Source organism: Benincasa hispida, chromosome 1 (assembly GCF_027475165.1).
Source record: "Benincasa hispida cultivar pf3 chromosome 1, pf3_genome.v1.1, whole genome shotgun sequence".
NCBI lineage: Eukaryota > Viridiplantae > Streptophyta > Magnoliopsida > Cucurbitales > Cucurbitaceae > Benincasa > Benincasa hispida.
Window position 1 is genome coordinate 15,189,227 of NC_143478.1, and position 21,394 is coordinate 15,210,620.

General features: G+C 34.4%; 1 protein-coding gene across 1 annotated transcript; it reads right to left on the reverse strand.

Moving 5' to 3' along the window:
• Positions 1-10,464: 10,464 nt before the first annotated feature.
• Positions 10,465-11,718, reverse strand: ERF1 (ethylene response factor 1). Its single transcript, XM_039024032.2, has one exon. The coding sequence runs from the start codon at positions 11,555-11,557 to the stop codon at positions 10,874-10,876; it is 684 nt and encodes a 227-aa protein (XP_038879960.1). The 5' UTR covers positions 11,558-11,718; the 3' UTR covers positions 10,465-10,873.
• Positions 11,719-21,394: the final 9,676 nt, after the last annotated feature.

Below are 21,394 nucleotides of genomic sequence, written 5' to 3' on the forward strand. Positions count from 1 at the left end.
AAAAATATATTGTTTTCAAAACTTAGTTTAAAATAGTGTTGTAGACTTCATTTTCAAAAATAAAAAATAAAAGACCAAAAAGTTATCAAGTAGTGTCGAAAAGATCTAGTAGTTTTTATTTTATTTTTAAAATTTAGCTAGAAGCCGTTACAAGTGTGATATAAATGAATTAATAATATACATCAATTAAATTTACTATATATACATACATTGTGTGTGAGAGATGAAAAAAATAAGAAATCAAATAGTTTTCAAGTAATGTCGACAAGATCAAGTAGTTTTTATTTTATTTTTAAAATTTAATTAAGAGTCCGTTACAAGTATGATATAGATGAATTGGTAATATACATTAATTAAATTTATGAATCAAGTTAAAAAATATTGTGGATTTTCAAATTATTGACAAAAATGAGGTGCATAGGAAAGTATTTTTTTAAAATAGGTGGGAATGGAAAGTATTGATAAAAAGAGGTAGTTTTGGTATGTAAGGAAATCGTGTACCGATTAGCATTTAATCCCGTCAGCACCACGTCAGCTTAGTTGGTTGACCAATCGAAGAGAAACTCGTGGATCGGGACCACGATTTTTTTCTTTTTTTTTTAAAAAAAATAGATTGACTAATTATTATTTTTTAATCGGAGATGTACAACAATAATAAGACTTTAGAACCGAGTCCACAAATTCCTTCATTATTAAACTTAATTATATATTTAATCTACAATGAAAACATAATTATTCTGCACTCATATTTTAAAAAAAAAAAAAAACGATGTCACGATACTAAAGAAGATTTACAATTAGTTCTTTAATTTGAAAACAGAAGTTTACATGAAATTTAAAGACGACCCCCTGGCACTTAGCCCATATGGGGGCTGTCTTCGTGTGCCTCTAAATTAGCTTCACCGGTTGTTGTTGTCGTCTACGATGAATACGTCTTCGATCAGTGTCAGCAACATTGAGTCGCCTTGTTTGTTGAATAATACTTTCTATGTTGACCAATGTTTGGTGACACATTGAACTCAATTCTGGTCAATTGTGTTGGACTGAATATTGTTGTACATCTCCGATAAAATCATTTTGTACCATGAAAAAAATAAATATTAAACAATATTCATATCAAATATTTGAAAATTTTCTGATTTTAAATCTCTTACCATGCAGTAATAGTAAGCGCCGCTAGGTGTGATAAATTACTTCGTGATTAAATCGTACCAGGAAAAGTAGCCATCTGATACAGCTGGCTCATTTGTTATTTCTCTCTGTGCACAACGATCATGTCGTCCATGCCAGTAGGATATATATTCCGCGTGAATTCAACGCCAGTCTTGGTCGTGCTTATCTCTCAAATCAATCTGGTGTAGTGCTGGGAGTGTATAGGACAACGAAGGTATCGTTTGTCGCAGACCGAACTGTCTCAACACACGATCTAGATGATGTCACTATACTATATGGAAGCATATAAGAGGGTTAACGGTCAACCAGATATCTTCACCATCACGACAGTAATCAGGTAGTGATGACCAAATATCTTGTGTGTATGACGTCCAATTAATCTGACAAAAAAAAGAAGATAATTATACATCCAAAATGTTTTAAATATTCATTTATATATACATTTGTTACCTGACTGTGCATTAGTCTGTCAAATATTTTTTGGTATACTAGCAACATATTTGTTGACTGTTCAGAGACAGCTAATACACCACTGCATCTAAAATTATAAAAAATACAATTAATTTATATTCTTACATAAAATGATAACAAAATAAATATATAAATGAAATAGTACCTGAACCTAAGTGGATGATGATCTAGGGCCTGTAATAGGACTTGTGGTGCTATAATTGGAAATCTATCATAAGCCCATACCTGTACTAGTATTAGCGGCCTCGCTATTTCCAACACTTGTGCATTTTTCTAAAAAAGTTCTCTATAAAGCCATGAAAGACAGCCACCACCCCATGAGTACGTACCAGCATGCTCGAATATCAGACAGTACCGAGAGAACATGAGATGTAATAGAGTGTTTGACTTGTCAGTAAAATAAAATCCTCCAATAAGCTGCATAATGTATGCTCGTGCATACCTACGTACGCTGATGTCGTCAGCATCGGGAGGTAATTCTAGAAACTGGGACGCCAACCATGGGATACTCAATCTTGAGCCTTTCAGATCATCTGGTAGAACACCTAAGAACTCGTCACAAACATTCTTCCAATCATATTGTAATGAACTTGTCAATGGTTCTCCTTCCACTCGTAACCAAAATTGAATAACAACATCCTATAACGTAATTGTACATTCCCCACAAGGCAAGTGAAATGTGTGAGTTTCTGGTCTCCAACGCTCACCTAAAGCAGTAATGAGGTGTCAATCAAGTTGGATAAATCCGATCTGTGCAACCCCAAGAAAATCTGCATGTTCAATGTAGGGAATAATACGTTGATCAAATGGGATAGTATGTTGTGTAAATGTCTCCCTTCTCCGACAACCCAAAACTACGGTAGAAGAACTATCTCATTCGATTGCGAACGATGTGTATTTTGTCGATATAGTTGTATAGGATTAGAAGAACCAAGCTCCATTACCTAAAAAGTTCAAATTACATTACATAACAAAATCCATCACATAACAAAATCTATTTCCTAAGAATGAATTAGATAAAATAAATTCAATACATAAAATTTACAAGTACACAAAAAATATAAGTACATAAAAGATACAAGTACATAAAAAATATAAGTACATAAAATATACAATTACATAAAAAATACAAGTTCATAAAAGATACAATTACATGAAAAGTACAAGTACATAAAAGATACAATTACATAAAAAATTTAATGACCCGAAGAGGAAGTACCTAATGTACGTTGTGGACAAGTAAGTCTGTTATGTCCTCATTTCTTGCAAATTATACATTAAACTTTTTGGCTTGCCTCTCTCTAATCCATTTCATTATGACTGTGCGTACTTTTTGGCCGACCCTATTCTCTTAGTAAATCAATATTCGGAGGAAGTTCTGTAAATGATAATTCTGGTCAATACTTTGGGTGTTCTATTGGATTGAAGCGACCTTCATAACATCACTTGAAATGGGATAATTTGTAGCATTCATCAATAAGAGGTATGTATGTCAAACACACGTAATTACAAACTGCAATTACATGAGAGTATGGAATCTTAAATGACTGCCACTTATTACAAGAACAAGTTCCTTCTTTCAAACTCAAAACTTGTGTGTGTTGTCCTTTATAGGGAGAAATCATACTTATGCCAGTTTGTACTTCAAAAGTTTGAGTTTTCCTGTCAATAGATGTCACTGTGTGTGCAAATGCTTGTTTTTCCCACCTCTTAAGTTTTCTCTGGGCATATTCTATATACATATCCCCATGGTCGAGTGCTTCACTAATCTCTTGTCTTCGACGTTCAAAATATAGTATTGTACGATAAAATATTAGCCTAATCAAAGAAGTAATTGGTAACATTCTAACACCTTTGAAAACACCATTCATGCATTCAGCTGCATTGCTTGTCATCCACCCATAGCGGTACCCACCATCATGTGATTGGGTCAATTTTTCCAAGTCAATATTAGAAAAATATTCAAGGCATTCAGGGTTCAATTGTTTCAATTCTTTCATGCACCCAATGAAGTTGCGCCATTAGTGTTGATTTCCTACCTTCAACACCAAATCTTTTAGTTGCTTTGATTTATATGTCGTATTGAAATTACTGGCAATATCGATGGTACGCTTTAGGTTCATTCCAACCAATTTTCTCATTATTAATTACAGTAAGAATGCCCTTATGTCTATCAGAAATCAAGCAAATATCATCTCTTTGGGTAACATATTCACGCAATGCCCACAAAAACCATGACCAACTGGACGAATTTGAAGGATCTCTTAACGAATACTTCCATGAGCGCATTTGAATCGCTCCAATTTCACAGTGACCGAAATCTCCATATACATTTAAATACACAGTTATGCAAACAAACAGTAATTAACGGCATGCTTTGAACAAGAAATAACAAGGGAGAGACTTCTCATATCAGTTGAAGATGCTCTTCAAAGTTTGGAACTCAACGCAGCGAAAGACCTCTACTCGATCAACCAACGCCCAGCAGATGCGTCGACTACAGCAGCACGAACAACCGTAAACAAACGAACGCAGCGGGGACGACACCACCAGAGAAAAGCCCTAGGTATTCTTGGAGTGAGAAACAAAGTGTGGTCTTTGGTGAGTTTGGCAGAGGTAAGAGGAAGAACTGATTGTATAGACGATAAGAAAGTGGGAGAGAATAGGATGCTATCGCATAGCTAGATGCTTATCGTTTAGAAGAAACTACACGATCGTGTTGCTTTTACTGAACGATCGTTTAGCAAACATGACACACTATACGATCGTTTAGGAATTAGTGTGTGATCGTTTACGCATTAGGTCGGCGATCATTTAGGCGCGAGGTATGTGATATAAATGCCACAGGTCTGTGAATAGCTAACTAAACACTTTAGCCACGGGATCCACTATCCGTTAACTATCAGACATTCCACTAAAGATCAATAGCTGAACTCTTCTTACCACAGATATATTTCTGTGTCCATCGGATATAACCAATCATGAGTACGATGACCCTTCACAGATGCTCGTAAGTACAGTTGGGCCAAATTACCATTTTCTCTCTACAGTTACATCTCACTCCTTAAGTACCATTGATTTCTCTAATAAACAATACAACATAGTCCAAGCCAAGAGAAGGTGTGTGGCGCCACATCGTTCAAACCCTGGAATCAGCCCTTAAGGGAGCTATCTATCTACTTATCTCTGCCTTGGGGAAGGAGTGAATTCCATCTTGTGTAGCTGAATTTCCAACTCCCAAATCAGACGAATCCCCAAAATGATAGGTTTCAAACGGCGACCTGGCCACTCGCACCCATACAAATCAAAGGACCACCCTCAATGGCAGGAGTTCCCAACTCACTCATGATTGAGGTCATGTTACCTATGGTCATCCTAGTGAAGTGAAGTCTCTGTCATGAACGGTGTTATATAATGAGATGTTAAAACTTCGTGGTCAGGTCTTATACAAACTTTTTGTATAGGACGCCCCCGCTCGCATGTCCCCAACATGAATGATCAGGGTCAGGCCATCTGTGACAAGTCACAACACTTTTGACCATTCCAGAAAGCGGGCCGCATCAGTAGTGTTAACAGGATAAGGATTCCCTCCTATCTCCATATACTACAGACCATTTTGGTTATCTCTTAAGACATGATCCACTTGTATGTCACCACATACATGCTTGAGTTACATACAGATAACCAGGGATTTTAAGTTTATTGGTTTGTGGTAAAGCAAATAAAACATGCAACTAAGCAAAAAACAAGATGTGAAGTAAAATATCATATATTATACAACACAAACGTTCGTATGAACTGTTTACAAACTACAGGACAAGAAACTTTATGGCATCAATCCCAACAGAATTTTCACCTTCAACAATAGCAAAAGCAAGGGAAAATATATGCCCGTTTGCATCAATAGATAAGGCGGGCAATAATTTTTCCTTATACTTTCCATAGAGACGAGTTCTATCGATATGGATTAATAGTGTACAATATTTGAACCCTTCTCTTGCAGGACCGAAGGACCAGAAAACTCAACAAAAAATAGTCGTACCTGGCACATCAAATAGAAGGAAATACCAATTTGATCGTGTTCCTAGATTGTAATGAACAAGAGTACTCAACCAATACGGAAGCTCTGAATATGATTTCTCTCGATCACAAAACACAGCAATCAATGCTTTTCTCTTGGCTTACCACACCCATCTATAATTAACATTATAGCTATATTGTTTTTTAATTGCTTCTTGGAGTAGGACCACAAGTACCCTAGGATCATCTCTAACCAAAATTTGGATTTCGATACTCATAAAATTTGAATCAAGCTGTTAATGATCCTGTGTCAATTCTAGGAAAAAAAAAAACATAAGTGTTCCCCTTCAAGTTTGGTGATTTTGAACATCCCATGAGTTTTATGTCGATATGCCTGTAACCTCCAATCACAACCTTCCTTGCATCTAACATACCAAATATCTTGATTTGATTCCACTACAATAATCTCATATTGTTTTGTCACATAGTATTTTTTTATAGCAAGTTGTAAATCTTCTTTAGTATTAAATTACATTCCTTTCTGCATTAAACTAGAATTATCTACACATATACTCATTTCCTCCAAAGTTGAACCTCGTTCACATGTTGAATTAGTAATTTTCCAATCTATTTGGGGAACATTTTCGACGGTACCAACTCAAGATCATGTTCCTCACTCCTATCGTTTCCAAATAATTAATCAATTTCAACATCAATATCACTGTCTCCATCATTTCCAAGTTCAAGAATGACTAAATCTTCAGGACGTATCGACATATTTATTATGATTTTTTCAACTGATATAGTTGACAAAAAAAAATATGTTAATATGTCAACCCAACAAATAGCCCAACAAAATCCAATTTCTAAGTTAAACATATAAGATCTAAATATTATACATTTAAATCAACTCAAATCTAAGATCCATAAACTATACATTTAAATCAGCCCAAATAAAAATAAAATAGTATATCCATGAATCATACATTTAATTCAGCCCAAATGCAAACAAAATGATATATATATATAATTGGCCAACAAAATCATGCAAAAACATAGCCCAACAAAATCAGCCCACCAAAATCCAATTTCTAAGCAACATATATCTAAAGATTATACATTTAAATCATAGATCCATAAACTATACATTTAATTCATCCCAAATGCAAACAAAATGATATATATATGAAGCAATCTTCATTTTCAAACTTGATCCTCGTTTTTATAAACAAATACATATATTGAGAAAAAATAAAGAAAAAACTTTACCGAAGGTGGACGACGACAAAGATTGGATATAGCGGGTGGTAGATCGGCTCATGGCGGCAGCAACAAGAGAAAAAGCTCACGGCCGGATGGAGGAAGAAAAGAGGCTACGATGGTAACGGGAAGCAAGAAAAGAGAAAACGCTCTCAGATGGAGGAAGAAGGGGTTGCGGCATTTAAGGGACCACTAAGTCATGTACCCGATACACGACTTAGGGTAATCGTGTACCGGGTACACGATTACCTCGGTCAACGTTGCATGGCTGCCACATTGGCAGTCTGCGCATGCCAGATCACATGCACTCGTGTACCGGGTACACAATTTAGTTCTGATCGTGTAACGGGTACATGATTTAAACATAATCATATACCGGGTACACAATTAAAAAACCTATTTTTGTCAATATTATCCGCCTAACCCTATTTTTGTTAATAATTATTAAAATAACATTATTTTTTTTTAAAAAAAGTCTAAATTTACTATATATATAAATATATACATTGTGTGAGACCAAATAGTTATAAAGTAGTGTTGAAAAGATGTGTGAGATCAATAGTTATCAAGTAGTGTCGAAAAGATTTGTGACCAAATAGTTATCAAGTAATATTGAAAAGATGTGCACGTGTGTGTGCACATGTGCATGTGGGATAAGGAAACAAAGACAACTTTCAAAAGTAAAAGATAAAAAAAAAAAAAAAAAAAAAAAAAAAAAAAAAAAAAAAAACGACACTAAACGAAACATTTTGGGCTTTTTATTCTTGATTTTTTTAAAAAAAAATTACGCCATATTTTCTCAATATCTCACACTAGTTTACGTTTTTTATAGGTAAAAAGTTGAATTCTTAACCAATTTTCTTTTTTAAAAAAACTTTTAATACAACCTTTTTTATTTTATTTTGTTTTATTTTTTTTTTTTGTTTTCAGATCTTATCTTGGTTTTTTAAAACAATGGTAAAGAGTAGATGACAAAGTAAGAAGTTTAGAGGTAGAATAAGTGTTTGTAGGTTTAATTGTCTAAAGCTAAAAACTAAAAATAAAATGACTACCAGATAAGACCTTAATAATTCAAAATGATAATTATGTAACCTTTACAATAATCATTGAAAACATATTATAGGATACACTTTCATACTATGTACTCGCAATTTAAAAGGTTAGTGTCAACAACAATCATATAACCCAATAGATAAGACATAATGTTGAGAATTGACAATCAAATATAAATAGGAATGTAAAGGAACAGAGATCAACATAGAGATTTACGTGGTTCATTAATAGTGTGTTAGATATATCTATGAGCAGATGGAGATAATTTTCTTAGAGAGAATAATACAGATTAGAGAACTGATGCGATTTTAGGGTTAGAGAGTTTATATAGTGCTCTTGTCTAAATTATGGTCATAAACATGAATAACGTAAAGAAGGAAAATATGTAAATAACTTAGGTTTTGGAGGCCTTGCCTCTGAACCCTAGAGACGAGATTCCATAATTAGTTATTTGAAGCGCCACAAATCATAATCAAAACATTTCAACAGAAAAGTTGTCTTTTTTGGATAGAAAATTTCATCCATATCTCACATTTTGTTGAGCTAAAAATATAATAATAGAGAAAAGGACGATGATTGACATTTGTATAATTTTCATCCTAGCTCCTACAATGTGTTTACAAATCTCACTTGCAAGACTAGTTTTAAAAGGTTATTACAAGTTTAGAGTATTTAAACCTTTGCGATTATGTCGAATATGTTTCTAAATTTTAGAAAAAAAAATTCAATTTTTGTGTCAAATAGATTCTTAACATATTTAACTCTTTTTAATTAATAAATCCACTAGTCATAAAATTAAAGTCTATATCCAATAGATAACTCTAAACTTTCCTCTCTTTTTTTTTTCCCTAGTAAAGCCGTAATTTTTTCTTAAAAAAATTCAAATATGTCAATAACCTCCTAAATACAATAGTGAAAATCTACTACCTGTTGCTATTTTTATAAGTTTAGTAACTTATAAAACACAAAATTTTAAAGTTTAATGATGTACTAAACAGTAAATTAAGTGAAATTAGTTGATTTAATGCCTATTTGAATTTATTTGAGAAAAAAGTATTTTCTTTTTTAAAAACTCATTTTTGGTAGAAACAATTTAAAATATACTTAAAAAGCTATTTTGAATGATTACTAAATAATATAATTCTTTCTAAAATAACTTATATTTTAAATCAAACATTTAAAAATATAATCCAAATACACTTTTAATTTAGTGAAAAGATGTGAGGAAAGTTATAGGTGGAAAGCGCAACCTAGAGAGAGTGAAAGTCCTCATTACTCGTGGCCTTCAAAATCCCAATCCTGGAATTAAAAAAACCTTTTGCCCAAAAAGTATATTATAAATAATTTAAATAAAATAAATAAATAAATATCTAAAACGAAATTAGTAATTTTAGAAAAAGAAATAAGAGGAAGACAATCTTGATTCTGCTTGTTGCTGTGGAAAGGTGAATGGAAGGCAGTCAACAAATCACAAACAGCACGCAATATCATCATCTTCTAAATTATTAAACGTGACATTTTTCTCTTTTATTTAATTTCTTCTTCTCCTTCTTTTTTTTTTTTTTTTTTTTTAATTTTCCCCCCCTTATCTTTCTATTTCATAAAAGTCATTAAAAGTAGATATAGCCTTAGACCAAATTGAAATTGAAGCAAGCTGGAACCTTCCTAACCTTTGAATTCATACCCCAATTTGCTTTCTCATAATCTTTTTTTTTTTTTTTTTTTTTTTTTTTAATTCCCAAGTGGAGCTCTCCCACTCCCCTTTCACTTTCACCATACAAATCATCTTTCTATATCAACAAATCTTATTCAAATAAAGTAAAAATTTTAACTTTTAACAATCCATAAAAGAATTTACTAACATCTTCATCAGTAATTATTGTTTGTTCAACGAGTGTGAAAAGAAATTATTCTTTTGATATTGCATAATTTTGTTTTACAATTCTTAGAAGTGATTCTAATTTGAAAAAAGGTGGAACGTGTGTTAGAATAGAAATGTGTAAACTATTACAATCAAATGATCAATAATGAATTGATGTGCAATCATGCAAAAATTTGGATTTTTTTTTTTGTTAATAGAATATAAAATATCACACGTCCATAAATACAATGGATATGAGATGTTACGTATAATTTAAAAGTAATATATAACAAAATCTTAGATTGGAATCAACGTATATTAAATTGTAAATAATAATAATAATAATAATAATATAAAAGACATTTTGTTATTCTAAAAATAGGGGAAATAGAAGGAAAATATCTAAATTGTGAAGAATGATTCTTGCCGTTTTTACAGTTACTAAAGTTACTATGATACCGCACTGTCTGTCTCTCGCAGTGACAGTGTCACTATATTTTTGAAATCGTGAATTTTTTGTTCTATTACAAAAATGTTCAGAACTAGTTTGTAATGTAAAATAATTATTGAGGTGTCAATTTTATAGTACAAACGTGTGACCCACATAAGAGAAAAGTCTACATTCCTTGTCCAACATTCGTTTAATAATTGTATTTAAAAATTAAATTAAACTAAAAAAGAAAAGAAAAGAAAAAGATATTTGAATTGAGCCTATCCAGAACTACAAGGATTACTCAACTTTTTTCCCTCTTACTTTACAATAAGACAAAAAAGTAAAAAGGAAAAATATGATCAAAATTTTAAACATATGATCATCTTCTCTAAGCTTTTACAATTTGAAGCTTTTTTTTTTTGGTTCTTGTCTGGTGAAAACAGGGAGGGAGGAGAGAACAAAAAAAAAAAAAAAAAAAAAAAATATTAACAGTAAATGAAGAAATCCCCAGATGAGATGATGGTGAACTAAAAAAAAGGGAAAAAAGAACACCCAAAAAAAAAAAGAAGAAATTTCTTTTTTTAAAAAATAATAATTTTGATTTAGAAAGAACAAGGGCTACCACTTTGAGAAGAGCCCAAAAGTTCTTCCAAATACTCTGTCCCCAAATCTTCCAAAACCATCACATTTTGGATCCTCACATCTCTCTCTTTGCTCTTTTTGCTTATGGCTTTCCTTCTAATTGAGTGCTTTCTTTTCAAAGCCACCACCGGAGAGCCGCCGTCTTCAGCCATATTATCACCGGCGGCGCCGCCACTGCAGTTCATTTCTTTGAGAGACTCCCTAACTCTGTCGACGGGAAAATTGAGAATTGCGGCAGCACCCCTCATAGAAAAAGCAGCTTGATCGTAAGCCAAAGCGGCAGCTTCGGCACTGTCAAAAGTTCCCAACCAGACCCTTATACCATGTCTAGTAGAATCTCTAATTTCCGCCGCAAATTTCCCCCATGGCCGGCGGCGAACCCCTCTGTAAGCCCTTTCCTTCTTAGGGCTTTCTTCGCCGATGGAATCGACTTCCTCTTCCTTCACTCTCACGGTTCGGATACCGGTGTCGGAGGAATCCTGGGTCCCCCCGGAGATTAGGCCATACAGAAGCATTTCCTCTGAGTCATTCTCATTGAAAGGAAGAAAATCGTGGTCCAAATTCATGAAGGATGATTCCGGTGAACCGAACGATGATTCAGATGAGAAATCGGAAATGGAGGAGAAGAGTCCAGAGTAATCCATGGATTGAAATTTGATTTGAGATTTAGAGAATTGAAAAATATGAAGAAGAAGAAGAAGAAGAAGAAAGAAGAGGAAGGTGCTGTGTTTTGGCAGTCGTTTAGGCGAGGAAATTTTGAGCCCACAATTGGTGGTATATATACCGAATAATGAAGTAAAAAAGAAAAAGTAGGGGAAATGGATAAGGGTAAAAAGGGAAAAAAGAGTGTGGTTTTGGGGGTAAAAGAGTATTTTGGGGAATACAAAGTGTTCTCATATTTAATTAGTTTATAATGTTTTCGTCGTTGGGGAAAGAGCAGATTAATTGAACACATGCGTGAATTCGAGACATAGCCGCCGTATCAGATGGATGGTAATTTTGCTGACGTCAGCCTCTGATTGCCGGATTTTGTCGGATAGTACGAGGTCGAACTACTGTTCTCCCATACACGTTTCGCTCACGTGACCGTTGTTAGAGTTTTTGTCTTTTTTTTTCGTGGATCACACTGATTGGTTCAGCAGACCAAACCCCTTTACTTGATACCCTCTTCCCTTTTTTGTTTGAAAACGGTTTCGGTTTTATTTTCTATTTAACTTTTTTTTTTAAAAAAAAAAAGGTATATATACATTATACATTACATACACTGATTTATTTGGGGGGGAAAAAAAACTTTATTCCATCACCAGGCGCAAATCTATTAAGGGCTCTCATGCCATTATACATATATAATATATATTTTTTTATTAAATATAAAAATATGTATTTATGTTTTAAATATATATTAACACATGCCCCTCTGAACCAAAGATAGAGCTTGCTTCAGTGGTTAGGTTGGAGACCTTATCTCAGTTGGCAACTTGGTTTGGTTTTTTTCTTAATAAAGTTTCAAAATTATATATATAATTTAATATACTCGGGTCAGAAAAACTTTTATTTTTACAAAAAAGGTTAGAAAACCTTAATTCAATTTTTATTTTTTCTCACATATGTGTACATGTTTATATACAAATAATTTTTAAATTATAGACTCATTTAATAACTGTTGATTATTGATTTTTACTTTTTGAATATTAAGACATATAAATACCATTTTTACATATAATTTACTTTTCCAAATAAAATATTCTATAGTATATGATAAATAAGGAAAGAAATATTCGATAGATTTGGAAACTAAAAGTGCAACCTCTGAGACAAGATCCTTCAGAAACAGAGCATAGACAACTTTAGAAAGCCCAAGAAAATAATGCCAGAAATCTTAAGAAAATATATTTAGCCAATATCATTATTTCTAACAAACTCCCCATTTGGCTAAGATATATTTTTTTAAGATAAGACATATTAAACATTCCAACCTATATAACCAATTGACAAGGGTAGACAAAAAAAAAAAAAAAAAAATTGTTAGACCATAGTGGTAATAAAGGTCTATGCAGAAATAAGAACAAGTTTTAGAATCCGAAGACAGAAAATAACAAAACATAAACAGCAATAGTCCAAACACGAACAACAATCGAAACATAAACCAATCGTTTACAACTGCCATCATCCAACCATTAGTTCAAGCAGAAACAAATTCAAATTTGCAACCAACTCCCCTGATAGTGGGTAGAAAAACAAGCTATTAGAGCCTTTTATTTAGAGTTATGAGGGCTAACAAGCAGAATATACAGTGATAATACTAAGAATTTATTTGAAAAGTGAGCTTGCGTCGATCAGCACTGAAAATCTCTGCTAACCCAATATTATATATTATTCTGTGTCAAAATGTCTATTTTCGTAGCTATCGCAGGAATCGATCACATGCATTGAAGCCCAGACCATTGCAAAGTTGATCGCAAGCGTTCATCGCATGGATGTTGCGACTACAGAGTAATAACCATAATAGAAGGTTGATCGCAAGGTGGGTGGAATGTGTTGGTACTTTGGAAGAAACAAGCATGAACGCATACCTTGGGAATATAAAAAATGTGATGTTGACATTTCACCTACCGTGCCAAAAGTGGCAGTGATTCAGAAAGGGACCACCAATGTTGTTATCGTTTGAGCTCTATAAATAGAGCCTTAGAGCCCAAATTCAAGGCATCCGAGCTTCTGCCTTAAGGTGGATCCTTGTGATCACAGATGGGAGCATGAACAGACACTCTTTGAGGATTCTTCATTCCTTCAACCCATTCCGAGAGACAACCGGAGCTTTGTCGGAAATAGAGCTCGAGAGAGACTACTCCACCGCCCATCCATGGCACCACTGTCAGCCTTGCCATACATCTGATGGAAGCAAGAGATTGCCTACATCTAGCCCTCCACCTTTCTTCTTATCTCTGTATTATATTACATTTTGGCTTAAGACATTAATACATTTTGTAATCAATGCATCTCTTTATTTTCTTCGACACCATCTTCATTATCTTTTTCTTTATCATCCCTTACTTTCATTTCAACGAACTAAGTAAAGATTACAAGTGTTATCGCATACTCAATCATGGGACATAGAGATATGAAGCATGTAGCAAACCACTGAGAGGTGTGCGTTGCGCGAGTATAATGAATTAATCCTCTTTGCTTAGTGTGAGGCTATAGAAACACTTATCTATGAGTTGTCGCAATGCTTGTCTATGAGCTGATTAGTAGTGACTAACTGCCCGAGAGGGTAAGTAATGGAACTCACTAAGCAAAGTAAATAGTGTTCCTAAAGATAGGAACATTCTTATGCTCAATGCAACCAGCGTTATAGAGATATAAGCATGTGGCTGACCATCGAGAGGTGCGCGATGCGTTAGTGTGGCAAGCTGAGATTACCCTTGCAACCAAGCTTAATGATGCAGTGAATTTATCTCCTCCACCATTCTATTTATTTTTCCATGCATCTTATTACGCGTTAACAGTTGTCTCGTCTCTACCAATTCTCATAGTCCTACTTCTATTGCTCAATCTATTTAGTTAGGAATAGGAGTAGCACATAGTCTTTTAACTTCATTTTTCTTTTATTCATCGCCTCAAATGAGTTCGACCTCGGATCATCCCAAGAAACTTACATTCTCGTAATACTTGGCGAGAAAGCAAGAAAACTTGTGTCAAAAACGCATGGTCATCGCATACATTCTTAAATGCATATTGCATATTTCTTAGTCCAACGCATGACCATCGACGCATGGAGATCAATGCATAGCATAAGTTGCATATTTATTTTCCTATCCTTTTCCAACCCATCAAGTTTTTGTCCCCCTCTCGCTTAAAGAAAATATTCATGAAGAGGGTCCAACAAAATCAGGATCTTCCCCAGCCTGCCTCATCAAAATCATCAACACAGTAATTTCTCGCTTTCAATCAAGCACAATCAATAACATTATTAAGCATTCTAATCTCCTTGGACAAGGAATGCAGAAGACGATGACCAAAGGAGAAGGCAACAAAGTCTGCACTTGGAACTTCCTCGATAGTACTAGCAGAACGCAGGGCAATATCTGGAACACGATGACCTTGAAACAACTTGTAGTTAAAAGTTAGCAGACCTAGATTGGTACCAATATGATTTTCGGCTGTGAGTAAATCAGGCGTCTGAGACAATAAAATTCCACAGGCGTGGATAAGGAATAGGTAAACACAAAGCCTAAGAACTAATGTGTCTTCATAGTTGACTAATGACAAAATTCCAATAGTCAAAAGTAGCACCTTTTCCAATTCGATTAAATAAAGTAGCCAGAGCAATCGAAAGGTCAAAGTGGTGAGAAGAAAGGCATCCATTGGCAATCCCAATGTGAAACATCACAACATATTGAGCAGTTAGCTCAGTAGAAGCAAGTTGTCCAGTCTGAAGCCAAACATTCTTTAATCCTCCAGTTAATTCAAAAACCAAATCTTTCACAGAAGAACGCAGTTCATGAGTGTTAGGGAAAACATTCCTATCAAGAAAAGAATTAATCATACTGGTAGTAAAAACAAAATTGTAGCCTCTGACATGAACCCTTCGAAAATAAGGAGAATTTGCATCATCAAAAGCAGGCGAAAGATTCAGAATAAATTCTCTAACAAGTTTAGGATAATAAGGACCATGGTTCATAATAGTCTCCATTAAATCAGCTTTAACAATCAGCTCCATGATATCAAGACATTCTTGTGCCTTTTCTGACAACTCCTTTTCAGCAAAAATCTTCCTCCTAATCACAAACTTCCAGAAGAAGGCACTTTGCTCAGAGTCAAAGGAGACACCATCAATAGGCACAAAAGGGACAGAGTCTAGATTTTCCTTTTTCTTTTGACCCCTTGCAGAAGCATGAATGATTGACCCTTGAACTTTTTCAGATTCAACGTCAAAACTGCTGATCAACCCCAAATCTCTGGAAGACTCAGATATGTCTTCAACGCCTTCTTCATCAAGACTTTCTTTTGAAGACTCAAAAGTTGTCTTTACATTCTGTACGACATCTTTCAACTTGGATAACATTTGATTGAGGGGAATATCATCCTGACAAGACGAATCCGAAGGCTTTGCAGAACTCTCCTCTTTTTCATACTGAACATGATCAACATTAATTCTTTCAATATTATGACTCACATCTTGCACCTTTGTAACATTTTCACTTGCAGACAACAAATTAGCAAATTCATCAACCACTTGATCATTTAAAAAAAAATCATTCTTATTAGACCTACTATCAACAACAAAAGTGGGTTTAATAAACTCGTCAGCAACACTTTGAATCTCACAAATAGGCAAAACCACAATAGACTCATTAGAAGAAAAATCATTCACATCAACAATACCATTAACACACAACTCAAATTCATGCACAATTCGATCAATCAATTTAGAGGGACTATCAACATCCAATGGAATGATATGGCTAGTTCTAGAGATATTAACATTCGTAGCAACAAAACTAGTTTCAATAATAGAGAGAACATTTGATTTATTAGTAACAAATAATTTAGAAACCCTAAATTCTTTGTTAGAAGGCTCACTAAAATCAGAAAACACATTTTGCTCCGAACCATGACTCACCAAATGGTAATCTCATTCAGATTTAGAGGAACTGCTAGAAGATGATTTATTAGAGTTGGCTAAAATTATCTTATGCTTCATATAATCTAACAAGTTTTTTTTCATTCCTGACAGATTTTTAGATGTAACCTTATCATATTGAATAGACCCTTTCGAACCAAGAGCTGACTCTACCATAAGGGAAAGTAGATAGACGGCTCCCTTTACTCCTATTTCAAGCTTCAGGTTTGAAATCTCCTAAAATGGCAGAGACTTTTTTCCCACTCTCGGATGATCAAGTATTACCGGGTACTCCGAAGATTTAGAAAGAAAATCTTCTTATTTCATAGCTCGACTTTTTTCGCTATTTACATGAGATTCCTCTTTCTTATTCTTAAGCAAGTCCCCGAGAGGGCTTAGTTGATCCATGATTTATGTTTCGTCTTTCTTGTTGGATTCTCTGGGGATAAATAAAAAAAAAAGTATATACCCCTAATCCCACAAGATTAATCATAGTTAAAGTGATTGTGGACAACAAGTCAGTCTTCATCTTAGCAGAGACTGGAGAACCAATATTCGATCATTTCCACTTGATTGAAAGAGAAGCAGCAAGATTATAGGTTGAGAGAGAGTATAACCCTCGCATTCAATTTCCATAAGCATTGGTAGAAGTTGCAAGGACATCTACTTCAACAAACTTTTTCCAATTAGCTTTCTCTTTGAAACTAACCATCTTTTTTCTCAGGAGCATAAGTATGCTTCCTAGTATTCACTATCATGCAAGTAAAATACTAAAAACAAAGCACTCGAGCAGTTAGAGCAACATGGGAAAAAAGATTAATAACCACGTTAGAAGGGATTAACGCCTCAATTAATAACCAAAACCTACTTAAATTCAAATTTAAACTAATTAGAACATTAAGCTGAGTGTGGGCCATCTACATATTACAATTAATGGGCTTGTTTACTATAAAGGTTCAGACCTACTAAAAACAACTCTTGTTAATTAGTTGCAATAGATTAATTTTGCAAAGGCCCAAACTTGCCCTTAAAGCTTCAAACTGAATTGCATTCAAGGCTTTAGTAAATATATCTGCTAATTGATCTTTAATATGAACACGTTAAAAAAACAAATTCTTATTTTCAACAAGATCACGAATGAAGTGTCGTCGTATATCAATGTGTTTGGTTCGACTGTGTTGAACAAGATTCTTTGATATATTGATAGCATTATGGTTATCACAATAAAGAGTCATGACTTCCTGTGGAACATCATATTCCTTCAACATCTGCTTCATCCACATCAGTTGAGTACAACTACTATCTGTAGCAATGTATTCGGCTTCTGCAGTGATAGAAAAAGACAATTTTGTTTCTTGCCAAACTATGATATAACATTGTTCCCAAGGATGAAACAACCTTCTGAAATGCTCTCTTTGTCCTCAGAATTTTCTACCCAGTCAGTGTTGAGATTAATATTCTAATTCTCCCAGAGTCTCGTTGTTTGTAATTATACACATTGTTTTATGAATAAAATAATTGTTATTTCATTCTGGCATTTACTCATATCCAATAAACAAAGCTCTATGGTTATCTTATATAAATTTAAGCATGTATATGAGATATACAAGTGGATCATGCCTTAAGTGATAACCTAAATAGATATGTAGTATAAGGATTAAGGTGGAATACTTGATCCTGGTGACACTACGGATACGGCCCGCTTTGTAAAGGTTTGAAAGTGTTGTAACCAACTACAAATGGTTGATCCTGACCATTCATGTGAAGATATGCAAGCGAGTGTGTCCTATACAAAGAGTTTCTATAAGATCGGACCACGAGATGACTAGTCTCTGTATATAACACCATTGATACTAGAGACTTACATCTCACATAAATGACCATAGGTGACATAATCCTTAGTGCATTAGAAACTCTTGCTTTTGAGGACGGTCCTTTGATTAGTATAGGTGAGAGTGGCCAGATTGCCAACTCAACATGTCTACATTTTTGGGGACTTGTCTGATTTGGGAGCTGGGAACTCAATTACAAAAGATGGAATTCACACCTTTCTCGAAGCAGGGGTAAGTAGATAGATTACTCCCTTAAGTGCTGATTCCGGGGCTTGAACATAGTGGCCACAACTTCTCTTTGCAAGAGAAGACACAGTCATAGTAGGACTAAGACTTATGTTCATCAGAGGGATCAATGGTACTTGAAGAGTTAGATGTAACTACAAAGGCATAACGGTTGTTGGCCGAGTTGTACTTGCAAGCGATATGTGAAGGGTTGTCACACTGTTGATTGGTTAAGATAGACTCATAATATATTTATAGTAAGAAGAGTTTAGTTGTCGGTCTTTAGTGAAGCGTCTGGCAGTTAATGGATGGTAGATCCCGTGACTAAACCGTTTAGTTAGTTATTCATGTACCGTTGGAGCTTCGAGCTACAGGTTCATAAGATCCCCTTGGTAGCTCAATGGATTCAAGTTGAGGATCAGTTCTTGGTGTTGATTTGAAATGTTCAAATTGACAAGAAGTAATTCGATTATATATGATATGATGGGTATGATGTATGAGATACATCTAATGGAGGATTAATATAAATAAGGTTTGCATTAAAGACAATGGAATAGAAAAACAACTATGGTTTGTATGTTTCATGAGATGAAATATTAAAACTATATGTTATAAATATAGTTTTATAAGTTGGTTATCATTTATATTTATAATAATATTAATTATTGGATAATTATCTATTTTTCTCTAATACCAATTGAGTGGGAGGTTATTGGTGGTTTCATGGTAACCGTAAGATAAAAAGAAAACACGTTTTCCTAATTTTGATAAGATTTGTAAGTTGTTGAATTGAGATTTCCAATCTCGAAAATTACTCACGAATAGTTGTCAAGTAAATCAGATTTACTAAACGAAAGGTTGGAGTTAGCTAGACGATCGTGGAGTGTTCTTACACGATAGACACTCAGCTGTATGATGAGCTAAACGATTGCATAGCTTTTGCAAGACGATCACATAGCTTGTTTCATCTCCCACTTGCTCAATCGTTTACACGATTGTTCTTCCTCCGATTTTCTGTTTCTAACCAAGTCAACACAGATCCAACCCTCTGGATTCTAACCACGAGAATACCGAGGTAACCTTCTTGGTGGTGTCTTACTCAACTCGACACAATCGAGGTTCTGTAAAGGCCGTTCGCGGTGTTCAGGGTGTTTGTGACCATGGTGATCGCTTATTTCGAGTTCGCTGTGATCGTGCAGTATAGCAGTCGTGTTGGACGAATGTTCGTGTATTGTTGTGTTGCTGTAATCGAGCGTTCGTGATCAAGGAACTTAAAGATGAGTCTTCAAAGGTTTGTTAGTCTCATCCCTCGATCATGTAGGATAAGCATGTTGTAATTTCTATTTTATGCGTAACCGTATGTTTCCGTTTGTGATTATAATTGTAATGTTCATATACGATTGAAATTTGGAAAGATCCTTCCGCTGCTCATGAAAATTCTAGTGTACAATTTCCTTCAATTGGTATCAGAGCATGGTTGTTTTTATATTCCAAATTTTAATTTAGTTTTGAACTTCTTTTACAGTCGTGGTAGGTTTTCTGCATTTGTGTTTAATTGTTAAATGCTTTTGTGGATGGCATTGATGAATGGTTATGGGATTAATAGCCTTTGTTTAATGCTTTCTTCAATTATAAAGTGTTAATTTGTAAGGGCCTCTGCGTTTTTGGGCGTAATTAACATGCAACCAAGTCTATAATTCAAAGAGTTTGAGTTTGTCGAGTCATTCGTGATGAAATTTTGAAGCATGGAGATGCGGTTCTCAGGGAGGAAAAAGACCAAGAGTTTGTCGTGTCGTGTAGCCTCAAGTAAATCATTGGGATTTATCTAAATGATCGTGTAGATTTTTCTATACGATCGTGTAGTATTTACTAAACAATGGGATAAATCGTTTACTCTATCGCGTAACGTTGGTTGTGAGACATTGGAGGTAGAAGATCTTAGTGGGAGCATATAATGCTCATCATTTAGTAAAAGGCGCGCACTAAACGATCGTGTAGTTAGCATGTCTTATCGCATAGTTACTACCTACATGATCATGCGGTATACGATACGAAGGCGCTCGTTAAGCTATCGTTTAGACAATGGTGCTTTACCGCATTGTAGTCGTTTAGATGATCGTGTAAGGCCGGCGTTGTGCGGAGCGCACTAGATGATCACGTACCTCGTGCTTCAATTCTTTGTAAAAGGTACACGATCATTGTTAAACTATATAACAAATTGTTTGTTCTTTTGTGTAGAAGATCGCGAGGTATTTGGTGCACCATGGTTGGAGACGCGTTGCTTCGTCCAGATGGTTCAAGACCCAGTTCTCCTATTTGAACCGGAGACTCCTTGTTTGTTAATAGTTAGTTTTTGTTTTATGGATTTGAGGCAATTTTACTTGGTTCATCAACATTTGTTTCTTATACACGTGATGTATGGTTTTTATATGACAAAATGTTTGACATATAGTTTAAAAACCCATTTTAGGTTGTGCAATTATTCATACACCATGCATTATAAGTGTTATAATCTAGCATGAAGAAATTACGTGAAAGCATGTGCATGCATCATGAAATATAAGACTTATATTTTGCATGCAGTGAGCATTATCATGCATCATCCTTTTATTATAAGCGTTATAGTATAAGGGTGAATGGAAAAATGGTTTGCTTGTTTCATTATTGTTTTGTATAGGTGTTATATAAAAGGATATAATGAAGGAACAATGCTTTGGGCATGGCAGTTAGGCTATTTATTATCGTTATGAATGCCTTACATGTGTTACCTTTGCGTCGTGGTTTTGGTTGTTTCTGCTATA